Source organism: Rosa rugosa, chromosome 3 (genome assembly GCF_958449725.1).
Source record: "Rosa rugosa chromosome 3, drRosRugo1.1, whole genome shotgun sequence".
Taxonomy (NCBI): domain Eukaryota; kingdom Viridiplantae; phylum Streptophyta; class Magnoliopsida; order Rosales; family Rosaceae; genus Rosa; species Rosa rugosa.
In genome coordinates, this window is record NC_084822.1 from 455,602 (window position 1) to 478,545 (window position 22,944).

At 45.9% G+C, this 22,944-nt stretch overlaps 2 protein-coding genes across 5 annotated transcripts; one reads left to right on the plus strand and one right to left on the minus strand.

Moving 5' to 3' along the window:
- The first annotated feature begins 12,388 nt into the window (after nt 1–12,388).
- LOC133738613 (protein NRT1/ PTR FAMILY 4.4-like) lies at nt 12,389–16,509 on the plus strand. Its single transcript, XM_062166188.1, has 5 exons — nt 12,389–12,811; nt 13,070–13,287; nt 13,741–14,178; nt 14,970–15,115; nt 15,476–16,509. The coding sequence occupies exons 1-5, from the start codon at nt 12,679–12,681 to the stop codon at nt 16,383–16,385; spliced, it is 1,845 nt and encodes a 614-aa protein (XP_062022172.1). The 5' UTR covers nt 12,389–12,678; the 3' UTR covers nt 16,386–16,509.
- A 1,161-nt stretch (nt 16,510–17,670) lies between these two features.
- LOC133739540 (uncharacterized) lies at nt 17,671–21,482 on the minus strand. 4 transcript variants are annotated; one of them, XR_009860678.1, is made up of 5 exons: nt 21,250–21,482; nt 21,075–21,142; nt 20,256–20,367; nt 19,523–19,641; nt 18,804–19,435 (listed from the first exon to the last, which is right to left on the minus strand). XR_009860678.1 is itself a non-coding variant. In XM_062167323.1 (3 exons), exon 3 carries the CDS (start codon nt 18,741–18,743, stop codon nt 17,907–17,909), a length of 837 nt encoding a protein of 278 aa, XP_062023307.1. In that variant the 5' UTR covers nt 18,744–19,641; nt 20,256–20,367; nt 21,250–21,482; the 3' UTR covers nt 17,671–17,906. The 4 variants fall into 4 exon arrangements, 2 of the variants coding, with proteins under 2 accessions (XP_062023307.1, XP_062023308.1); XR_009860677.1 differs by having other exon boundaries at nt 18,804–18,958; nt 19,081–19,641; XM_062167323.1 differs by lacking the exon at nt 21,075–21,142 and having other exon boundaries at nt 17,671–19,641.
- Between the last annotated feature and the right edge of the window lie 1,462 nt (nt 21,483–22,944).

The following is a 22,944-nucleotide window of genomic DNA, read 5'->3' on the forward strand; positions in this document are numbered from 1 at the left end:
ACACTTTGTGAAAACTTCAAACCTGAGTCGTCGTCTTCAAGCTCTGTGCGATTTGCGAAGAGAGTTCCGGGGGACGAAGTTTGTTGAGCCATCGGATCTTGGGGACGAGGCCTCTACCTGCGAAAACAAGCGCCTTCAATCACACCAAAGATTTCGCCTTTGAGGTTGGTGCTCTGAATCTGATCCCTGTTCCATTGAATTTCTGTGTATTTGCTTCAGTCATTTTTCTGGGTTTCGTGAATTTGGGGTGTTCTGAGTGTGTCTTTGGTGTTTTTTGGGGATGGGGATGGGTTTTGGTGTTTTTTTGACACAGTTGGGATTTCTGGATCCACTAGATGGTCGAATCTGGGTTAAGTGTTTGCGGGTTGTTTGTTCTTGTTTTGGTGTTTTCTGGGTAAACTGTTGGTGATGTTCTTGGCTATAACTGATGTAAAGATAGGCTAGATCTGTGTTTGTGCTAACTGGTGTGGGTTTTAGGGTTTGGGATGGCTAACGTCATAGAGATTTCGAGCAGTGAGGATTCCGGGTCTGACGTGTCGTTCAGCGCGGCGGATAAAATATTTATTGACTCGTTGCGTCAGTCTGCCCCATGCAGGAACCTTACTGCCAGAACCGCTAGAGGTTGAGCCGCTACAGACCATACCTTGGGAAGTAGCTATGGGTCGTGCTCCACGTCCAGAGAGCTCTAGGGCGGGTGAGGTCGCTGCTGCCAAAGCTAGGCGCGACGAGCGGTTGGCAAGCAACAGCGCTGCCAGCGGCTCCGCTGGGGAAGAAGAAACAGCGGGGGGGGGGGGGATGCAGAGTCAGCGTGGTTCCTCCAGGATGGTACCGCCGTTGACGAGGCAGGAGGGCGGATGAATGCCGCCGCGGTCGCTCCGGTGAAGCTGATGTTCCGGTTGCCGGGTTCAGTGAAGCTGCGCCCGCCGACGGCGGATGAGAAGGCGTCGATTCTTCCAGAGGGGTTTGCCGCCGTGCATGAGGCGATATTCCGCCAAGGAGTGACACTCCCGCTGGTTCCAAATCTTCAAATCCTGGTGTGCGAATTTGGCCTTGCCTTCGGTCAAATTTGCCCCAACATGTGGCGGTTGATGCTTGCGCTAAACTCTCTGTGGCGGTTGTCTGGATGTGAGGGGCCTACTGTGGCAGAGGTGCTTCACTTCTACGAGCTGGTCTACGTGAAGCGCTAGGGTTGCAGAGGGCAAGTGAACTTGAGCCGCCGCCAGGGAGCACCCAAGCTGATCGAGAATCCAAGGGACTCTATGTCCTACTGGCGGGGAACCTTCTGCGTCGCCACAGAGGGGTGGGAGTATCAGGCTGGGTCGAACGAGTAAGGGCCGACGTTTAGGATTAAGTCGGAGTTCCAACCCATCCGAGGTTGGTAACCGATTTCCGCTGAACGTAGTTGGCGGGTTCGTGTATTTGCAGACTTGTATTTTTACTAACGACTATTGTGTTTGTGCAACGGGACTGCGGTATAACCTAACGCGCGAAGAAGAGTGTCGCGTAGCACGGATCAGAGGTTGCTGGCGGAACCGCAACTTGCTGGACTTCCGACTTCTGACCGGTTGGGAGTTGCTGGTCGATCAGCGGCTAACTCGCTCCGTTTGGTAAGAAATCTCCGCCACAGCGCTTTTGTTTTATAATAAGTTACCCAGGCTGACTGGTTTTTTTTTTTTTTTAGAAACTCCGCCGGGTAACAAATCGAGTCGCGACGCTTTTGAAAAAGCAATGGACCGTGCGGAGGTAGATAACTTCCTGGAGACTATGTACGCCGAGGGGCTGGCGGCCCAGAAGACACTGGTGAACCCCGAGACACTGGCGCTGAGCCAGTCCGAGGTTCCGGTGGTGCTGCCAATGCCGCACCACTCCCATCTAGGTGACGACGGCTTGCCTGTCGTCCAAGCGGGGGCCCCCGTGGCGGGCGGGAAAAAGGGGGCCGCAGCGGCGGCTTCACAAAAGGAGAGGGTACTCGCCATCAGGCGTGGTTCCCACAAAGAAAGAACAGTGCAGCCGACGGAGACTGTCGCCGCGCCCAGGGAGGAGCCGCCGGCGAGGGTGACGAGGGCTGCTGTCGGGAACCCAAGGGCGCTGGAGAGAAAGCGCCGGCAGATTGACTCCCCCGACGAGGAAGAGGGGGAGGATGTGGAGACTATCGGAGTCCGCCAGCAGAAGAAGGCCCGTCAAGCTCCATCGAAAGCTGCCGTGGTGGAGGGAGAGGCGCCCGCTGCCAGTGACTTGGACTCCTTTGCCGCGTATGCGGAGTTTATGACGGATGGTGAGCGGGAGTTCCTCTTCCATCTCTGCGAACGGCTAGGGTTCGGCGGCCTAGCGGGAATCTCGCGCCCCACGGCGATTGACCAGTCTCCCTACAGCTCAGCGTTTGGTCAAATATCAGCTGGGCTGCACGACATGTTTGAGGCGGCGAAGAAGCAGCCTCTGGTCGAAGGGGAGCTTAGGGAGGAAATCCAAAGTCTCCAGAGGGAGCTGGCGGAGGCGAGGGAGAAGCTGGCGGAGGTGGAGCGGCGCCTGGCAAAGGCGGAGTCTGACTTCGCGGACGCCCGAGGCAAGCTGACGGTGGCCATCGAGCGGGACTTGGAGAGGAATGAACGCGTCTCCAAGTTGGAGCAGGACATCTCCCTGCTGCAGGAGCGGATAGCCGCCAAGGACAAAAAGCTCATTATCGTGCAGCGGGAGTCCGCCGCCAGAATAACGGAGGTGAAGCGGCTAGAGGGTCAGGTTGCCCGCCTGAGGGTTAAAGGGGATACTGCATGCCGCGGACGCCGCTGTTGAGACATTCAAACAGTCGGCGGAGTACAAGAAAGCTCTGACCGAGTCGGCGAAGGCTGGGGCCCTAGCGAACATAGACATGCTGAAGCGGAAGGGCGCCATCGACTTCGCAAAAGCGTCCCAGCCCGACGTGCCACCGGCAAAGAGTGCCCCGCCGGAGAAAGGTGTCGTCACTGCCCCCGCGGAAGGTGCCCGCTCAGGTAGCGGAGAAAGTGGCGCACGCCCGGCGGAAGGATCCCAGCAGACTCCTCCTCCTACCCAGTCGGAGGTGTCACGTGCTGGCTTCCTGGCGGCGCACACCCGGGCGGACGGCACAATAGAAACTCCAAGTCCCACAGCCCGAGGGTCTGATCAAACGAGCCGCACCATTGCGCCGCCGCATGCTGAAGCAGAAGATGCCGAGGGCAACCCCTGAAGTTGGAACCTCTACTGTGTTTTCTTTTTCCTTTTTTTTTTTTTGTAGCCGCTGAGGCATAACAATTTGTAATAAGTATTTTGCAATGGAACGAAGTTTTGAATTTGTGCTTGTTATGATGTGTTTCTACCGCTAGTAGTTTGACTTGGATTTTTCTTTTGTCAATCAATGAAACATTAAAGGAATTAATATTGGTCCAAGTGCACCACGTAGCGGACGTGGTCCGCTGACGATTGCTGGCGTTGCCAGTTGCCCTCAGTGCTAGACTTGGTAACAATGGTTTGAATAATTCCTCGTTTCATTGATAGCTGATTGATCAGCGTGTACAAAAGTGGGGTAGTACCCGTTGGGTAGCTTCCCTTAGCTAAATATTGAACAAAAATTTAGCTAAGTCAAGATGCTCCTGGGTAGCGGATGACTATTTATAGTAATACCGAAGGTGTTCGGTATTCCAAGGGTGGGTTGACGTGACGCCATCCTTGTCCATTAAGTAGAAGGTGCCTGGGCTAACGACTTCCACCATTTTGTATGGACCTTCCCAAGTTGGGCGGAGTTTTGTTGGCGGTGGAATGACTTCCTTCATTACCCAGTCCCCCAGTTGGAGGTTCCGAGCCTTGACTCTGGCGTTGTAGAAACGCGATACCCGCTGCTTGTTTTGTAAGTTGTGCAAGTGGGCCTTTTATCGTTTTTCTTCTAGGAGGTCCCTGTCCAGGTTGATGCCATCGCTGTTGGTCTCTGGGAAGTAGCCTTCGACCCGAGCGGTAGGTTGAGTGACCTCGATGGGTAGGACAGCCTCTGTTCCGAACATCATACAAAAGGGTGTTTCGCAGGTGGCGGAAGTTGGAGTTGTCCAGATGGCCCATAGAACCTCTGGAAGCTTCTCCGCCCATAAACCCTTGGCGTCGTCAAGTTTCTTTTTTAGCAGCTTCTTGATTATCTTGTTTGCTGCTTCGACCTGGCCGTTGGTTTGGGGATGGGCGACAGATGCAAAACTCAACTTGGTGCCCAAGTTGGCGGTAAAGGAGATGAGTTCCTTATTATTGAACTGCGTGCCGTTGTCTGTAATGATTGTATGTGGGACACCATAGCGGCAGTAGATGTTCTTCCAGAGGAAGTGAATTACCTTGGCGGTAGTTATTGCCATCAGTGGCTCCGCCTCTATCCACTTGCTGTTGTAATCGATGGCAACAATGATGTACTTGAACTGGCCCTTGGCGGTTTGGAACTTTCCCATCAAATCAAGGCCCCACGTGGCGTGAATCCATGGGCCGATGATGATTGACAGCGGTTATGCCGGTGCATGTGGGAGATCTGCAAACTGTTGGCATTTGTGGCAAGACCTCGAAATCCGCCGGGCGTCATCACCAAGTGTGGGCCAGAAGTAGCCCTGTCGCATTGTGCGGTTGGCCAAGGATCTGGCGCCTGAGTGGTTTCCACATTCTCCGCCATGGATTTCCGCTAGGACGACCTTTCCCTCCTCTGGGGTTAGACAGCGGAGGTTGGGATGGGTGAATCCTTGGCGGTAAAGCTTGCCATTCTGGATGTTATAGCGGGTTGCTCTCCGTTTGAGCTGTCTCGCCTGAACCTTATCCTCTGGCAATGTGCCGCTGCGCTTGTATGCAATGATCTCGTCCATCCAGCTGGGACTGACCTCAATGCTGAAGATCTCCGCCAGGGACTTTGTGATACTTGGTCTGTCAAGGCACTCCACTCTTGTGTCCGCTAGACTTTGATGTGGTTGGGCGGTTGGCAGTCTGGCCAATGAATCAGCCTTGGCGTTCTTTTCCCTGGGGATTTGTGTGATAGTGTGAAATTTGAACTTTTTGAGTAACGTTTTGACGTACCCCAAATATGCCGCTAACTGTGGGTCCTTGGCTTGGAAGCTGTCGTTGACCTGGTTAACGACTAATTGAGAGTCACTGAATATGTTGCGCTGTCAGCACCTGAGTCGATGGCGAGGAGTAGGCCGGCGATGAGTGCTTCGTACTCCGCCATGTTGTTTGAAGCTTTGAAGTTGAATTTCAACGCGTACTCTGCGTTCAGTCCCCCGGGTCCTGTCAGGATGACTCCGGCGCCGCTAGCCTTGATTCGTGCAGGTTCCAATCTGAGTGTGGGGGAGCTGCTTCTTCAGCGGTGACCATTCTTGTTCCGGGCTCCGTCTCGGTACCGGGTTCTGGTTGACGCTCGGTGAGCTCAGCGATGAAGTCTGCCACTGCCTGGCCCTTCATGGCGGTTCTTGGCTTGTAATCAATATCGAACTCACTGAGCTCAATGGCCCACTTGCTGAGGCGCCCCGAGTGTTCAGGGTTCTGCATCACTTGCCTCAGCGGTTGATTGGTTAGCACATGGATTGTGTGAGCCTGAAAGTATTGGCGGAGACGCCTGGCGGCAACGATGAGTGCGAGGGCTAGTTGCTCCAAGGGAGGATACCTTGTTTCTGCTCCGTTCATGCCTCTACCGGCGTAGTACACTAGGAGCTCATCCTGGCCTTCCCGCCGGACAATGGCGCAGCTTACCGCGGATACTGATACCGCTAGGTAGATGAACAATGTCTCTCCTTGCACAGGGACAGAAAGGAGAGGGACTGCCGCTAGGTATTCCTTCATGCCCTGGAATGCCGCTTGACACTCTGGGTTCCAGTTGATGACTTTCTTGTGAGTCGTTTTGAGGAGCTTGAAAAATGGGGCACACTTATCAGTGAGTCTAGAGATGAATCGAGAAAGGGTGGTTAACTTGCCCTGGAGGTATTGGACGTCCACCTTATACTCCGGGTCCGCCAGGTCAAGCATGGCCTGTACCTTGTCCGGGTAGCCTCGATGCCTCGCTCGTTGACGATGTAACCCAGAAATTTGCTGGCGGTGACCCCAAAGAAACATTTTTCTGGGTTGAGGCGCATACCATAGGCCAGGAGAATGGTTACTATGATCTTGAGGTTTGCCACATGTCCGCTGGCCTTTATGCTCTTAACTAGCATGTCGTCCACGTAGACCTCGATGATTTTTCCCAGATGTTCAGCGAACATGGCGTTCATCAACCGCTGATAAGTTGCACTGGCATTCTTCAGACCGAAAGGCATGACATTGTAGCAGTAGAGGCCTTTGTCGGTGGTGAAGGTGGTGCATTCCTGGTCGCCGGGGTGCATCTTGATCTGATTATATCCGAAGACAGCGTCCATCATGCTGAGGAGCTCATGTCCGGCGGTTGCATCGACTAGCTGATCGATACGAGGTAGTGGGAAACTGTCCTTTGGGCATGCCTTGTTGAGATTTTTGAAGTCGACACACATCCGCCACTTGCCGCTGGGCTCCTTGACCATTACCAAATTGGAGATCCACTGGGGATAGACGACTTGGCGGATGAATCCAATGCCCTGGAGCTTGGCAACCTCCTCTCCTATTGCCTGGTACTTTTCCTCATCAAAGGCCCTCCGCTTCTGCTTGATGGGATAAAAGGAGGGTTTGATGGTCAGCTTATGAGTGATAATTTCAGGAGAGATACCTGGCATGTCCTCGTAGGACCATGCAAAGACGGCGGCGTTATCACGCAGGAATTGAGTGAGCTCTGCCGCCACCTCTGGGTCTAGCTGGGCGCCTATGCGAACCGTCCGCTCGGGGTGTTCGTCCAAGATGCAGACAGCTTTCAACGACGTGTCCAGGTTGACCGGCTCTTTCTTGACATACTTCTTCTCCTCATCCCTAGGATCCTCAAAGATGTTTGGTGGCGGTGCCTGATTACCCACCTTCAGGATTTCATGGCGGCGTGCTGACCGCGCTATAGTCGTTGAATAGCTTTCTCGTGCCAATTGCTGACTTCCCCTCACACAGCCCGTGCCGTTGGGCGTGGGGAACTTCATGAGAAGCATGTATCCGGCGATGATGCACTTGAGCTTGTTGAGTGCCGGCCGCCCAATGATGGCGTTATACGAACTGAAGCAATCGACAATTATGAATTCCGTATGTACCTCCGCCATGCATGGACTAGTGCCAATAACCAGTCGCATGTAATCCTACCCCAGCAGTTGTGTGACGTCGCCGGAGAAGCTGAGCAGTGGCTCGTGATCTTGGAGTAGTTTCTTGTTCCGCTTGAGATGGTCGTAGCAACCGCTGAAGATGACGTTGACAGCGGACCCGCTATCCACCAAGATTCTCCCCACTGAGAATTTGCCAAGAATGGCGTCGACCAAGAATGGGTCGTCATGGGGTAGATGCACCCTGCGCTCCTCCTCCTCTGAGAAGGTAATAGGTTCCCAACCTGATTTTGGGAGCTTGGCGGACCTCTCGTAGCGGATGTTGCAGACCTCCTTTGGATGATTAGCGCGTGCATAGCGCTTTCTTGCCCTGTGAGACATGCTAGTGATTGGGGCACCGCCGTCGATGCTGTTGATACGGCCCAAGGTCTCAATATTGGTGATCACAGGTGGCGGTTGGTGCACCTTGAACTGCTCCAACTTGCCGTCACGGTACAAGGTCTCAATGGCCGTTTTGAGAGCATTGCAGCTGTTGGTATTGTGGCCGCTGTCCTCGTGGTATTTGCACCACTTGCCGGTGTTCCTGGGTTTGCCCGTTTTTGGGTACTTTGGAGGGGGGGTGGTGGGATCTGATCCCTGCACTGATTGTAGATGTCTTCATACGAGGCCGTGAGGACCGTGAACACTGCATACCGCTGCGAGGACTCCGCCTGCTTGTTGCGGTTATCCCCATGGGTTGGGCGGTTGCCCTTGTTGTAATGCTGGTCCCTCTGCCGCTTGTTCTAGTGGTGGCCCTGCTGCCACTCCCTCTTCTTGTCAGTTGGAGGTGCTGAAGGGGTCTTGTTAGCGGTTTCCTGATGACTGGAGGATGGCTGTGTTGACTTTGCTGGAGTTGCTGGTGGCGGTGGGGTTTCTCCATATGTGAGGAATTCTGCCTGGGCATGGATGACCGCCTCACTCATGACGTGGTCATATGCCGCATTAGGATGATTGTAGTTGAGGTGATAGAGGAATGGCCCTTTAAGGAGTCCCTGCTTGAAGGCCGCCAATGCCATTGTTTTGTCTAGGTCACGGCACTGAGACGCTGCCGCCCGCCACCTTGTGACGAAGGCCTTCAGTGATTCGTCCACCCCTTGCTTGACGCTGAACAGTTGACTTGTGTTGTGATGTCCGGCGGACAATAGGATGAACCGAGAGAGGAAGGCGTGTGATAGTGCATGGAATGAGTCAATGGACCCTGGCGGACACTCGAAAAACTAGCTCATCGCCTCACCGTCCAATGTTTCGCTGAACAAGTGGCACAGGGTGGCGTCGTCGAATCCCTTGTTGTTGGTGACTTTCTTGAAGGTCTCCATGTGGACGAAGGGATCAGACATTCCGCCGTAATGCGACATCTTTGGGGTTTTTGCATACGCTGGTCTGATAGCTTGCAGAATCGCAGCGGTGAAGGGCCCAGGTCTGGAAGTGAAAAGTGGATTCTGAGTTGGCGCTGGGGCGCCCGACTCTGCCCGGATCAACCTCTGCTCCAGCTGTTGCATCCTTTCCAATATCTGGGCGGTTGCACCGCCGGTGAAATCAGCCTGAATATTCCGCTGGACCTGCCTGCGCCTCGGCACAAGCGGATTGCCTTCAGTTCTCGCCCTAGCTTCCGAGCGGTTGGTGTGCGGCAGTGATTCCGCCTCCTGCTCTAACATTAGTTGGGGGATGGGCGGTGGTCCCATCCCCAACAACTCAGGTGGGTCCAGCGGTACCTGCATCTGTATGACTGGCCCTGGTACCAATGTGCCAGTGTCGGGTCGACTACGCCTGGTGCTACGTGACTGTTCGCTTTGCGCTGGATTGGCGGTAGCTTCCAGCGTCCTTTTCAGTTCATCAAATCGTGACATCAGCGTAGCCAACTTCCTTTGGGCCTCAGGCTTTTCCCTGCGTTCCTCCTCACGTTCTCTGTTTGCCTTATGAAGATCCGCCAATGCTAGTTCGTACATAGTGACGAGATCTTGGCCCAGCGGGCGGCTGCTGCTTGGATTTGCCTCAACGCCGGGGTTGGCCGGGGTAGTGAATAGTGCGCGGTTAACGCCTACCGCTGGGTCGGAGGGTTGGGGGATGGCGGAATGGTCTGCCTGCTCTTCAGCGTTTCCCCCGCTACCGTTAGTCATGGTGATTGTGGTGGGATGATCTTTTGTTCAAGGGTTCCCACAGACGGCGCCAATGTTAATGTCTAAAAATTTGGCGGTAGCTGAACCTTTGTTAACGCTGATCCGGTGGGCAGATTGATGCTTGTGGTGCTCTCAACGCTTCCGCTACCTGTCAAGTAAAATACAAAGGGCGTCAGAGGGAGACCGCGCTGGGCGGTCTTCAACTCTCCGATGCCTAAGTTAGTCAATGTATTTATGTTGACAAAGTAACAGTAGGTAAGTATTGAATGCGTAATTAATGAGGAGAGAGGAGAGAACCTTTTATAGGTGAGGAAGAGGAGGTTCTTCTCTTTGTTTTCGATGTGGGACTGAAGTGTTTCGGTTCCCAGCTCTGGGAGCCACTGATGTCATTTTGGCACGGCGCGTGGCGGCGCGTCGGTGGTGATCTGGGGGTGATCCGACGCTGAGGTTGTAGCCCGCCTGGCGGTGTACCTGTATGTCATTCCTTTGGTTGGAATTAGTACCTTTGGCGGTACAATGAGCGTGGCCCATTATAGCTAATTATGCTTGCAAATGTACATGTATGTACAAAAAGTTTGGCAACCACGAAGAACAAATAAATGATCAAAAGGAAAGATCAAGGAGCAATTTCACGGGATACAGATGATTGAATAATTCCTCTTTTATTGATGGTAAGACAGTAAGGGAGGCAAAAGTACATGTGCTTACCTATACTAGTTCCGTAGTCCAAACTATGCTGACTAGGAACACCTCCCTAAAGAGCATATCGACCTTACATGAATATGGCAGGAGGAAACATGAAAATGGCCGAGGAGACTAAATGCTAAATAAAATAAATTCCATAATTTGTAAATTACCAAAACATCCCTAGCACACAAGCAAACCAACCAAAGGCTTGACTAAAGACCCTGGACAAGGTTGCTTGCGGCATTACAAGTGCGACCCCTAACACATAGCTTTCCTCTAATTAGGATCAAGCTCAGCCTGAGAAAAGGTTTTAGGTTCGACAAGACTAGAAATACTAGCAACAAAGGAATGGTGAGATGGAGATAAAGAAGTATATGTAATAAAATGGGATAAATGATAACGAATACCTGACCCCAAAGAAGATGTTGACTTATGAGCATTAGAAATAACTTGTGAGCAATGAAAATCACGGAGAAGTACTGATGGCTGACGCTTGTGAGTACTACGGCAGGGTACAACTTCAGAAAGAGGTGATGATGGGTCCAAAGGTTTATTGAGAGGAAGGATAGGTGTGGGTTCATTGGGAAGGGATTCATTTAGAGTGATGGTAGGTGTATTTGTAGGTAGAGGCAGAGTGATAGCAGGAGGATTTGTAGTTGAAGTATCTGTGGTGAAGTGATAGTTAGAGGATTTGTAGGTGAAGACTACGTAGGAGGATTTGTAGGTGGAGGTAGAGTGATAGTAGGAGATGGTTGAGAAACATCAGGTACAGATAACGGTAACACTGCATCATCGCGTAGGTCGTGTACACGAATCTGTTTGACATTACGCTGAATTTGAATTTTGACAAACGAAATGAAAGTTTTTAACAACCCTTGGGTTTCATATTTAAAATGCATGAGGGTGAATCCAAGTGTATCATGAAAAATCATCAACAATGGTTAAAAAATAACAAGCATCAGTGTGAGAAGGCTCTCGATGTGGACCCCAGATATCACAATGTATCAAATCGAAAGGTGCACTTGTTGAAATAGAACTTAAAGGAAAGGCTAACCGAGTTTGTTTAGTCATGGGACACACATCACAATGAGAGTTAAAGTCAAAAGTTATACCAGATGTTGTTTTTCTAAAAATTGGGATGGTATAGTAGATGGATGACCAAGACGACGATGCCACAAATCATGGGTAACATAGATATTATGTGTTGCGGGTGGTGGTTGGACCGCAGTGTTTTGGGACAAGTGGTACAGCCATTATGATGCTTCCCTATACCAATCATCTTCTTCGTTGCCAAATCCTGTAAGACACAAAAATCTGGGTGAAAGAGGATAATACAACGGAGTTGACGAGTAAATTTGCTAACAGAAAGTAAATTGACTTGAAAGGATAGACAAATTCGAATTGAGTTCTACTAACCCAGCAGAAGTGATTCCTACCCTAGAACCATTAGGTAGGTTGACAAAAGAAGATTTTGATGATGATTTGTTAAAGAGTTTGGGTGATAACACGATGTGGTCGTTTGCACCATTATCAATAATCCAATTTTGAGATTGTTGTGATAAAGAGCGAGCGGAATGACAAGAAGGAAAGAATGTACAATTTTCTGTATCTGATTGAATTGGTTCGACCTCCATGAGATTCTTTATAGCTCCACATGTGCAGGGTGGAACTTCATTGTTGAACACCAGTTCCTCCCAAATAGACTTCAACTGGGAATAAGGGCACTTCTCGAAAGCTTCGCCATGCTGAATAGCTAAGATGATAGAATAACTTTAACAAAAGGTGAAAATGTCTAGAGCAACCAAGATCAGTGCTCTAATACCATGTTAAAAATGGTGATTGAGAATAAAGATTGCAGAGAATAATTCTCTATTTTCTCATATTTGTTTAGTAGAATGTGTTACAATTATATACAAAGAAAAAGAAGATTCTAGAGGCTGAGAATCAGCTATACAATCAGTCTATAATTACAACAAGATATGACAATATTAATTGCCAGATTTGTAACCTATCAATTACAATAAAATTCCAACAATTAGTCTCATATAATCAAGTTAATAAATCAATGATACTCATTGTGATTTTCAACAAAATTTTCTTTGCATTCTCAAACATTTTTTAACAGTAATAGAAGTAATGGTCCACTAGCTGTGTATGTATGACTTGGGGGCTATGGCCTACCGGAGAGATGATATGCTAATAAGAATGGAGCGATCATCATCATGAATTCATGATTCACGAGTGGCGAAAAGTACGCCCACGGTACCCGGAGCGGCGGAGCCACAAATCCATGGTGGAAGTACTGCCATGCATACCGAGTTTTGCAGCTGTGGGAGCTGACTTTGCTTAGCTTAGTTTTGAGCACAATATCTATATCTCTATGCATGGGCCATACCACTACTCAATACTGCTGAGTCAACTTCCGAGGAATATGAAAAACTCCAAAAGATCGGCCCCGAGGAATTGCCTGGTGGACATTATATATGTGGGAGCAACGCTCTTGTAGGATTGTCTCAAAGAAATCACAATACAAGTTTGTTTTAAGGAAGTGAGGGCCGGTCTTTGAATTCACAAATTAAAGATACATTCGTAGTTTTATAGCTAGCTACCGTCAAGTAACAGAGAGGGTACTGTGTGTAGATAGAGTACTGAAAAAGACAAATATTATGAAACTGAGAGGAGATTCCATGTCCATCTCTGAGGCTGCAGATGCGGTGGAGGATATCTCTGTTGATTGGAGAGGCAGACCCTGTAAGCCAACCAAACATGGTGGAATGAAGGCTGCTGTTTTTGTCCTAGGTCTCTCTCTCTCTCTCTCTCTCGGTTTTTTATATCATGTCTTTCTCCATGTTCATACTACGCGCGCCTATATATCTGATGTAGTATTCACTATTTGTTAGTATCAATCAACTTTGAATATGAATCTCTTATGTAGTGTATCATGAACTCAAAAAAACTAAACACATGGATTTCTGCTGACAAATTGGTGGCCGGATGATCGATTATAACGTACGTACCTACACATTTTAATTAATTTTGTTGATGGATGATATACAGGTCTACAAGGTTTTGAGATGATGGCAATAGCAGCTGTTGGGAACAATCTCATCACCTATGTACTAAATGAGATGCACTTTCCACTGTCAAAGTCTGCAAACATAGTGACCAACTTTATAGGGACAGTCTTCCTCCTCTCCCTCTTTGGAGGGTTCCTATCAGATTCTTATCTTGGGAGCTTCTGGACCATGTTAATCTTTGGGTTTGTGGAGCTTTCTGTAAGTCTTTTCTCATACATGCATGAATGTGATGCATATATGTCCCTTTTCATTTCTTTTCTTTTTCTTCTTCTATTGATCTCTCATCATGATTTTCAATTTTTAAGCACTATCTTGCAATTTGCATATTCTAGATTCTTGTCTGTCCTGAAATCTAAGTTTATCTTATTAAATTCTCAAGCCTAGTCTTATTATAACACCAAATCCATAAAGACTCAAAAGTAGCTGATTCTTATCATTTCATACCTATACACAATTCAACAAAAAGATTGTCTATATGTGTTTGAGTGATGGTTTCTACAGCCCATTGTGTTGCAGGGCTTATCCTTTATGGATCAATATATAGTATCATATCCTGAAATGGTTCAACATAAGAGAAACAGATATCGCTATATACTTTCTTGTTGCCTAACACATGATCTTTTTTTAAATTTTGGTTGAAATTGCTCACAGGGTTTTATACTACTCTCTGTTCAAGCCCATCTCCCCCAGCTAAGGCCACCCTCCTGCAAGGTTATGTCGTCCGAGTACTGTCAGGAGGCAAAGGGTTACAAGGCTCTCATATTCTTTGCTGCAATTTACTTGGTGGCCTTAGGAAGTGGTTGTCTAAAACCAAACATAATCTCTCATGGAGCTGACCAATTCAGGAAGGAGGATACCAAGCAATCCAAGAAGTTATCAACTTACTTCAATTGTGCATACTTTGCCTTCTGCATGGGAGAACTCATTGCATTAACTGTCCTTGTTTGGGTCCAAACACACTCCGGCATGGATGTTGGATTTGGAGTCTCTGCAGCTGCCATGACACTAGGACTAATTAGCTTGGTGTTTGGTACGTCTCTGTATCGGAACAAACCACCTCGCGGAAGCATTTTCACTCCAATTGCTCAAGTAAGCTCACTTACCTTTCTGCTGCTAGCTTTACTGTTTTTTTTTTCCCTATATACTTTTACTTTGGGAATTGAGGAGCCTTTTTACATTCAGTATGTTATGCTGAGCTATATGCTTTTGTTGTGAGGTACAATCTTATAAGCTATTTAATTCGCTAATTTGGTAACGGAATTAAAGGAAGTTCTTTTCGTTTAAACTAATTGCTCCTCAATAACTGTCTCTCTATTTTTATGTTTTTGTGGCTGTGTGTAGCTGTGATGTTTAATTATGAGTCTTTCTTGTTACTTTTCTGTTATTTTCTAAATTTTTCTGTCTCATCAACATATAGTATTCACAATCTTTCTCTGTTCCAAAAAGATGCTTTCGGTGACTACCAAAAATGAAATTGCGTGATTTGCCTAACTCTAGCCTGTTGATTCATTTTAAGACCAGATAGTGTAGTTCTGAGTATTTATGACTTTGCTGATATTCATTAACAATTTGCATTACTCTATCGACGTACAAGCTTTCTGACATAATCTTTATTCGAATCTGATGCTTTCCATCAAATTAAGTGGAAGATTTGTATATTTTAGATCAAACAGTTTTGTGGTTCTTGTACGAGTCCTAAGAAAATATCCCTATCTAGCTATATTAAAGATGGAGTTGGGATTAATTTGGCACCGACCGTACTTAAAATTATGAAAGCGCGCGGATGCCGTTGTCAATATAACTGCATTCATGTATCTTCTCAAGTCTCAACCCTTTGCCTTTCAACTAATTTATTCATAATCTGCTTGATCGATCATCAGGTTTTCGTTGCTGCATTTACAAAGAGAAAGCAAATATGCCCCTCAAATACAGAAATGCTTCATGGAAACCAAAACAATGTGCCAAACCACCTCTTTGTCACCATGTCGCCTAACGTCACCACTCTCCTCCACACCGAAAAGTTCAGGTGAGTGGGCTACAAACTTTTCTAGCAGACCAGACATACCACCAATAAACATTGATTAATAATGTAGTAAAGCTAATAAAGCAACAGACATAACTACTCGGTTTCTTTTTTCTGTGTGATTTTATGCCTGCCCTCTTCATGAATCAGGTAGAGTTTTGAAGCTTTTAACTGTATCAAATCAAGATATATTTTGTTTTGCTAATGTCAATGTCACCATCTTTCTGTGATGTGAAATATACATCTACTAGCAAAAGAAGACAAATAAGAAGAGTACACCTGCATCATCCACTCTGCTTGTGTGGTAGCTAGGAAGAAGCTAGCATAATTTGTAGCTAATGGCTCTAGTAATTGAAACTGCAGATTCCTAGACAAGGCATGCATCAAAACAGAAGATGGAACTGAGAGGACCGAAAGTCCATGGAGATTATGCACCGTGTCTCAGGTGGAGCAAGTCAAAATAATTATCTCAGTAGTGCCCATTTTTGCCTGTACCATCATCTTCAACACAATTTTGGCTCAACTTCAAACATTTTCAGTCCAACAAGGAAGTACAATGAACGCAACGATCACCGAAAGCTTCAAAATCCCCCCAGCTTCACTCCAAGCCATCCCTTACATCATGCTAATCTTTCTTGTCCCTCTCTACGAAACCGTCTTTGTACCGACTGCTCGAAAAGTCACCGGAAGGGACTCTGGGATTTCTCCTTTACAAAGAGTTGGCACTGGCCTTTTTATTGCCACCTTTTCAATGGTTTCAGCTGCAGTTATTGAGAGAAAGAGAAGAAACTCGGCCTTGCACAATGAAGCTCTTTCAATCTTTTGGATTGCTCCACAGTTTCTCATCTTCGGCCTGTCAGAGATGTTCACTGCAGTAGGGCTTATAGAGTTCTTCTACAAGCAGTCATTGGAAGGAATGCAATCATTTCTAACTGCCATGACATACTGCTCATACTCATTTGGCTTCTATTTGAGCTCACTCCTTGTTTCTCTTGTGAACAAAGTTACCTCAACTTCTTCAAGGGGAGGGTGGCTCAGTGACAATGATCTCAACAAGGATAGGCTGGACCGTTTCTATTGGCTGCTGGCTGCTCTCAGTCTTATCAACTTCTTCAATTATCTCTTCTGGTCAAATTGGTATTGTTACAACCCCACTCTATCACCCACTAATACTAATTCACCCCCAGAAGATGGAAAAGACCTGGAAAACAGCAGCAACTTCAAGTACCCTTCAAGGCATATTGAAGGTTCTCATAATATTATTATAACTTGAGCCCCCTAATATTAAGATAAATTGTAATATTTATTGCAAGGTCTCTTCTTATATATGTATAGAATTAAAAGGCAAAACCCCTGAATTAGATGTACAACTGCGGAATCTCTTTATTTATATAAAATCACCTGTCTAAGATGGACTCACCTAGCTAGTTCTTTGAGTCTATTCCAAGAACGTATTAGCTAGCTAGTCAGGAAGTTAGGTCTAAAAGTCTAAACCCATAAACCACAAGATTCAATGAACCCTATCCTACTCTTTCTCCACCTTTTTTCTTCCCTCAATGCGTCTTTCTGTTGATCATGTGAAAGGAGGGTTCTAAATTTTCTTTTTGTGAGTGGTGGTGGGGTTGTTGCTTTATGCTTTGGTTAGTAGTTAAAAGAAGATTCTAATTTACAAAAGCAAAGCTAAATCTAGCCACGGTGATGTATGTTACGTTCAAGTCTTTGCTTCCGAGCCTCCATAATTAGAGTAATAACAGTCAAAAGTTAAAGCTCAGAAAATGGAAAGCAAGTTTGGCCTGTTATGGTGTCCTAGGGGTAAGTGTTTCTGTAGTCGAAAGTCTCTTTCTCAAAATCACTTTCACCTTCAGCAGGAAACATGTCTCATACATGTCTTTTGTTTGAGCGCTATAGGCCCCTGTCTCGCTAATGCCCATTTGCATCATTATCTTCCACACCACTACTGCTTCTGGGTTCATTTGTTTCAATTTAGTTTTAACTTTTTTATTTGCAAAAAGACTCCAATGGTCCCCAGAAGCAACAATCTTTACCAACACAGTTGGCCCAATGCTTAATTACCTCTCTAATTCTATGACTAAATCACGGTTCATCATATAGGGCATTATCACTCACATGATAAATTAAGGCTTAGTTTGGGATTGTTGTGCTGTGAGAAGAAGCACTTCTAAATTTACTATGAGAATAAGTACTTCTGGATTTGCTGTGAGAAGAAGCAGCGGAGGTGTTTGGTAAACTGTTTTTAAAAGTGCTGTGACAACCAAAAGCAATTTCTGAGTGTTTGGTAAGTTGTAATTAAAAAGTGCTTTGATTTGGTATGATTATCAAAATGGTCATACATGCTAAAAAATGCTACAAAATTAGATAATTTTGTTTTCTGCTCATGTAATCATACCAAATTAAAATTTTCTCATTTATTGTTCTTATACACTAGTTCAAATTATCAACACATCACTTATGTATATTAATTATACAAATTATATAAGTAGTTTTATGTTTTTGTCATTTGTTTTTTTTTTTTTTTTGATCAAAAGAGGTCAGCCCATTATATTGATTCAGCAAGCAGTACAAAAACGAAACACCCCTATGGGGTCGACAGAAAGAATCGTTCCTCAGAGCACCCTAAGACTCCTATTCTAAACAAGAACAAGAACCCAGTATACCCCCAGTACACCCACCTTGTAGGAAGTTCACGCGCCATTATTTCAAACAAAAACCTAGAAATTCCGAAGCAAGAATAAAAACCCTCAGAGCTACTGGTTTCTGCGACCAAGATCAAAAATTAAATAAAATTAGGAGTAGAGGATGACGTATCATCATCCACTCCATCTTCATTCATCAGAGCAGCCCAACTTGAGAATCCCCAGTCAAACATAGCCCAGCAAGAGACCCAAACAGCACACAGGAAGTCCACCGTCCAAAAGTAAGCCCAAAGACTCCAACCATGAGCAGAAGTCCACTCCAGGCCCAACAGTCTTAGAGCCCAGAAACAAACCCTAGCATTCCTAGCGACCAAACAGCCGCCACCCTCAGCAGGACCACCACCACCACTGCCGCCACAGCCTTTCCCTTCGCCGCCGTCCAGCATAGGAGAAAGGTCACCATCATCACCGTCCCAGTCTAACTGCAGCCCAGCTGCAATCATTGCCGCCAAAAGGGAATCCGGTTCACCACCGAGCACGTCATCCTCAGCCTCCCATGTGATCGGATCTGAATCCAAGCCGGCCTGAACAATCCAGTCATCACCGATTCCCTGTCCCACATCACCTAACCCAAATACGGCAGCGAATAGCCCTGCCCTGCCTACCGCCGACGAGGTTGAATGCAATGAAACTCGCGCCATCTCAGCCAAGATGGCTGCCTGCAGCATATCTGATCCATCTAGTAGACAAAACGGATCCAAACATAGATTCAAGGGACGTCGGAGCCAAGCACTGCCGTCACCAAGAAAGGGAGAAGAAAGAGAGACATCGCCGCCCTTCCAAATCCAAGATGCAGAGCCACAACGTGGCTGAGAAACCTCTCTGCCGAGAGTCAGAAATTTTGTTGTGCCGCCGCCGCCGCCACTCAAGGCCGGTTTCGACCTTAGGGTTTGTCTCGAGAGAGAAGAGAGCGTCATCTTTTGTTTTTGTCATTTGTTTGGTTATATAGCTCTTTTTTTTTCTTTTTGAGATGAAAGAGGTCAAAACTTTATTGAAGAGCTATAAGCTATTACATATGTAAGAAAAGGAGGAACTGAAGAGAACTTAAAACAATGGCTGTTTCTGGTGGCTTTCTCCGGGTACCTCACACAGAATGCTGTACCGTCTGGGGTACCGATCCAACTCCTAGATCCTGAATCAAGAACACATCGTTAGAAGGGTAAACCGTACCGGACGGTTTACACCTCTCCGATGCCTGAGTGAGAAACTAATATATAAGTGTATCAAGTAAATAGTGGATAAAGGAGTTATTACCCGTAAAAGGTAGTTGTACTGATGCTTTAATACTCGAGCATGGGAAAGGAGTTTCCCCTATCTTCGATGTGGGACGCAGGTTGTTCTCCTGATGCCCCATCAACCTTCTGCTGTGTAATCAGATGGGCTGTGCTTGCCTTGCCCCGGGCCCTGGGTGCCCAGGGTGACATCCCCTATGAGTCCCGCCATGGTGGGTCGTGAACCCGGCCCACGGCATAGTACCTAGGAGTACCGATGGTGCCCAGCCGATAGTGCCAAACCTAGTTAAGACTTCCCTAGTATGTACAATGGCCAACACTACTAGAGTGAGCTGCCAACATATGTGCAGCAGTATTGGCTTCCCTACGCACATGGCCTATGCAAACATTAGGCATATTGGCTATCAGTATCTTCAAATCATCATAAACTCGGCCAAGCAGAGAAATATTGGCTCTGTCAGTACCAGTAAGATGCCTTTGAACAATCAAAGAGTTAGTTTCTCGTCTTCCCGGACCATCTCCTTCATCGGCATTGTCCTCTATCTCACTAATCTAGGAAGTGTCCATACTTTAGATAACAAACCTGCAATGTATTACTATCTCATTAAATTTGAACATATAAATGATATTAATATCAACAAACGAGCACAAGTAATCAATCTAGTAACAAAGACCAGTTTCCACAAGGTAGAATATATGAAGTATCATTAATAAAAAGAAAGTACCATCAGTTTCAGCACTAGTGGATTCTTCTTTCCCATCTGTTTTGTGTGATATGAAAGAAAATTAAAAGAAAAAAGCTCGGAACTACATATTCAATAGGCACAATCAATTGCATAGATATTATGCCAAGAACAAGTAGAAGAGCATATGCTCAGCTTTTTTCTTCTCTATTCTTTAATCCTTGGCCTACTTCCTTATGGGGTATCTGAGAAGGTTTGACATCTAGAGTGTAGCCAATGAGATCTTTCAATTTATGAGATACATCAGCACGTTCTAATGGCCTTGTCTCAGGCACATATGTGGTTAAGAGAATCATCAACCTGTGGAGATAACTGAAGATCCTAATATGGGCTCTCTGAGCCCCACTTACACCCAAGAGGCCAAGAGTGTCCAAATGCAAGTTTAAGCTCATAATCAAACTTGGTATAACAGTTTACTGAGAGCTGATGAAAAAGGTTGCAAAGAAAAACTCACCAGGATGTTTATCTCCTGGACTTGTTTCTGTTGATCATCAACAGAGGCTTTATTAGCCATGCCAATAACCTCGTCTACATCTCTGCCTCATCAGCGTCCTTTCCCATTGTAGCTGGATATACAAGTCTTCCATAATTAACGTTCATGATATTCAAAACAACAGATAATGCAGCATGCAAACTATATATATGAGAATGGTAACACCAATTCACATGCGGGAGCATTTTGGAAGTTAATATAAAGAACATATGTGATATATTTAAACAACAAATTGTTCTGTGCTTTAAACTATTTGAAATCTAAGATTAATATTTTGCAAGAGAAAAAGGACTCAATGGTGCAAAAGTTTGTAGTGGTGGTTCAAGTCATCAAGTGTTATGCTTAAGCATTTGAACTTTAGTATTATGCTGATTTCCTTCTTAAGACACAATTAGTTAGTGAATTAGTTAGAACATGGGGAATGAGGAGCAGCAAAATGTGGTATAGATAAATAGAGATAGATCTATTAGCCATGGCTGCTAATCCTGTACAGCATGCAATGAAAATAAAGAACTGAACCGATGAGAAACTAGCAACTCTTTTTGGGGTAAACATTTGATTTCCTTTTGTTATGAAGGATTGTAATTACATTATTCCCCTATTGAAATACAAGCAGGCTAAAATTGTATCAAGCAACTAGATGGTCAGACTCTCTACTAATAACCGTTTGGTCCAAGATTTGCACATGAGTAATAAATCATCTATTAACCCGATATACATGCAGTTAGCTTTGGGATTGGACAATAGGTTCATATTGAAAGATGGTAATGTGACACCAACCTGGTATATAGGAAAAGGCGGTTCATATCTGCCTCAAATTGTAGTTTCCTCGGATTCTTGCCAAACAACTGATAAATGATTGCAGAAAGGAAAAAATGGACTAGATTTTATTTTCTACCAATGGAATTTCTTTGTGAATCTAGCCCAAAATCTAGCAAACAGATTGAGGATTTACCTTTTAGAATCTGGAGACGATTAATGCTTGAACTGTTCAATGATCGTAGAGAGAGAAGGAGGAGAAGACAATCAGAAATAGGGATCCTTTCACGTGTTTCCGATGAGAACGATGATGCTCCTCAGAGACAGAGAAGGAGGAGAAGTGGAGGCCCTCTCTCCCCATTTGTTCCGATTAGGATGAATGATATGTACTTGATGGCAAATAGAGGAGGAGGAGAACGCGATGTGTTCGTCTCGCCCAGATGAAGATAAAAGACCTGTTCAATGTAATTTTCACAAAAAGATGAGGATAAAATAGGTAGTTTGAAATAATTCATTAAACAACCTCCGTGTTTTTCCAATTGGTTCCGCAGAAGCAAATTTCAAAAGCTACGATTTGTAGCTTCTCAAAAACACAGGTTGGGAGAAGCGCTTTGGACTAAAATCAGCTTTAAAGAATTTTACCAAACACCCCAATCTAAGTTCAAAAGCACTTCTTGACTCAAAAGCAGTTTAGGAATCAATCCCAACTTCCTAAACTGCTTCATTAACAGAGATTCATAATAAACCAGAGATTCACATTCAGGCAAATAAGGTATGCAATAGCTTCATTAACAGGGAAGTGTAGCGATAGTTTTAAGGGGAAATGATCATTTACCCAATTTCAGCTTAAAAATTGCCCACTTGCTCCACCAAGAGTTTAAAAACCTCATTTACCCAAAACACTCTAAGGGATTATTTCCCCTTTACCCAATTAATTCTTTTTTATTTCTTTTTATTTATTTTTGGGACTTTTTTGCTCTCTCCTTCTTTCTCACTTAGAGAGAGAAATCATCCTCCACCTTGCCGGACTTCGGTGACCAGCGGCCGACCGCCGACTCTGGTGACAGGACTCCGGTGACTAGTGGTCGGCCTCGGACTCCGGTGACCGGTGACAGGAATCCGGTGACCGGTGACAGAAATCCGGTCACCGGAGTCCGGAATCCGGCGACCGGGGACAGGAATCCGGCGACCGGTCCCTAATAATACCCAGTAACCATATTATTGCCTCCCAGTAATCATATTATTGCCCCCCAAAAAACATATTATTGCCTCCCAAATATCATATTATTGCCTCCAATAATCGTGTTGTTGTCGTCCAGTGAATTGTATGAACTCCCAAAACCAAAATGAATACACTACAGGCACAATTGATCAATTTATAATCATATTATTGGCTCCCAATAATCATATTAGTGCCTCCCAATAATCATATTATTGCCCCTCAATACAAAGTCCAATGTCTCTACTGCCTCCCAATAAACCACCAAAAAAGCACCATTTTGTAGGATTCACAGCTAATTTGACTTTAATACACAGAAAACAACAGGTAACTTATCAAAACACCACACTATAGTGATCCCTGTCCCTCGTATCATAGTCTACTGGGGGCCAATAATGTGTCTACTGCCCCCCAGTAGACCATCAAACAAACCCCACAGTTACATTGCAATCTCAGGATACCAAAAAAAAAAAAAAAAAAAAAACCAGAATGAAAAAAAAATCCACATCAACGAGAAAATCGTGTTTGATGATATGGACTGTGGTGGCTCCAAAGTAGACGACATCAAAACGGCGTCGGATACCCGCTACGCCTTGGACGCAGCCCATCTAACTTATTTCCAGTCGCTCAAGCAAATCGGCGACGCGCTTTGCAAGTTCGTAGACGAGGACC

Excerpts from the sequence above, each read along its gene's own strand:
- LOC133738613 (XM_062166188.1), top strand. The coding sequence starts at position 12,679 with ATGAAACTGAGAGGAGATTCCATGTCCATCTCTGAGGCTGCAGATGCG. Across the intron at positions 12,812-13,069 it reads GGCTGCTGTTTTTGTCCTAG|GTCTACAAGGTTTTGAGATG; the intron begins GTCTCTCTCTCT and ends GATGATATACAG. Across the intron at positions 15,116-15,475 it reads CTCCACACCGAAAAGTTCAG|ATTCCTAGACAAGGCATGCA; the intron begins GTGAGTGGGCTA and ends TTGAAACTGCAG.
- LOC133739540 (XM_062167323.1), bottom strand. The coding sequence starts at position 18,743 with ATGACGCTCTCTTCTCTCTCGAGACAAACCCTAAGGTCGAAACCGGCC.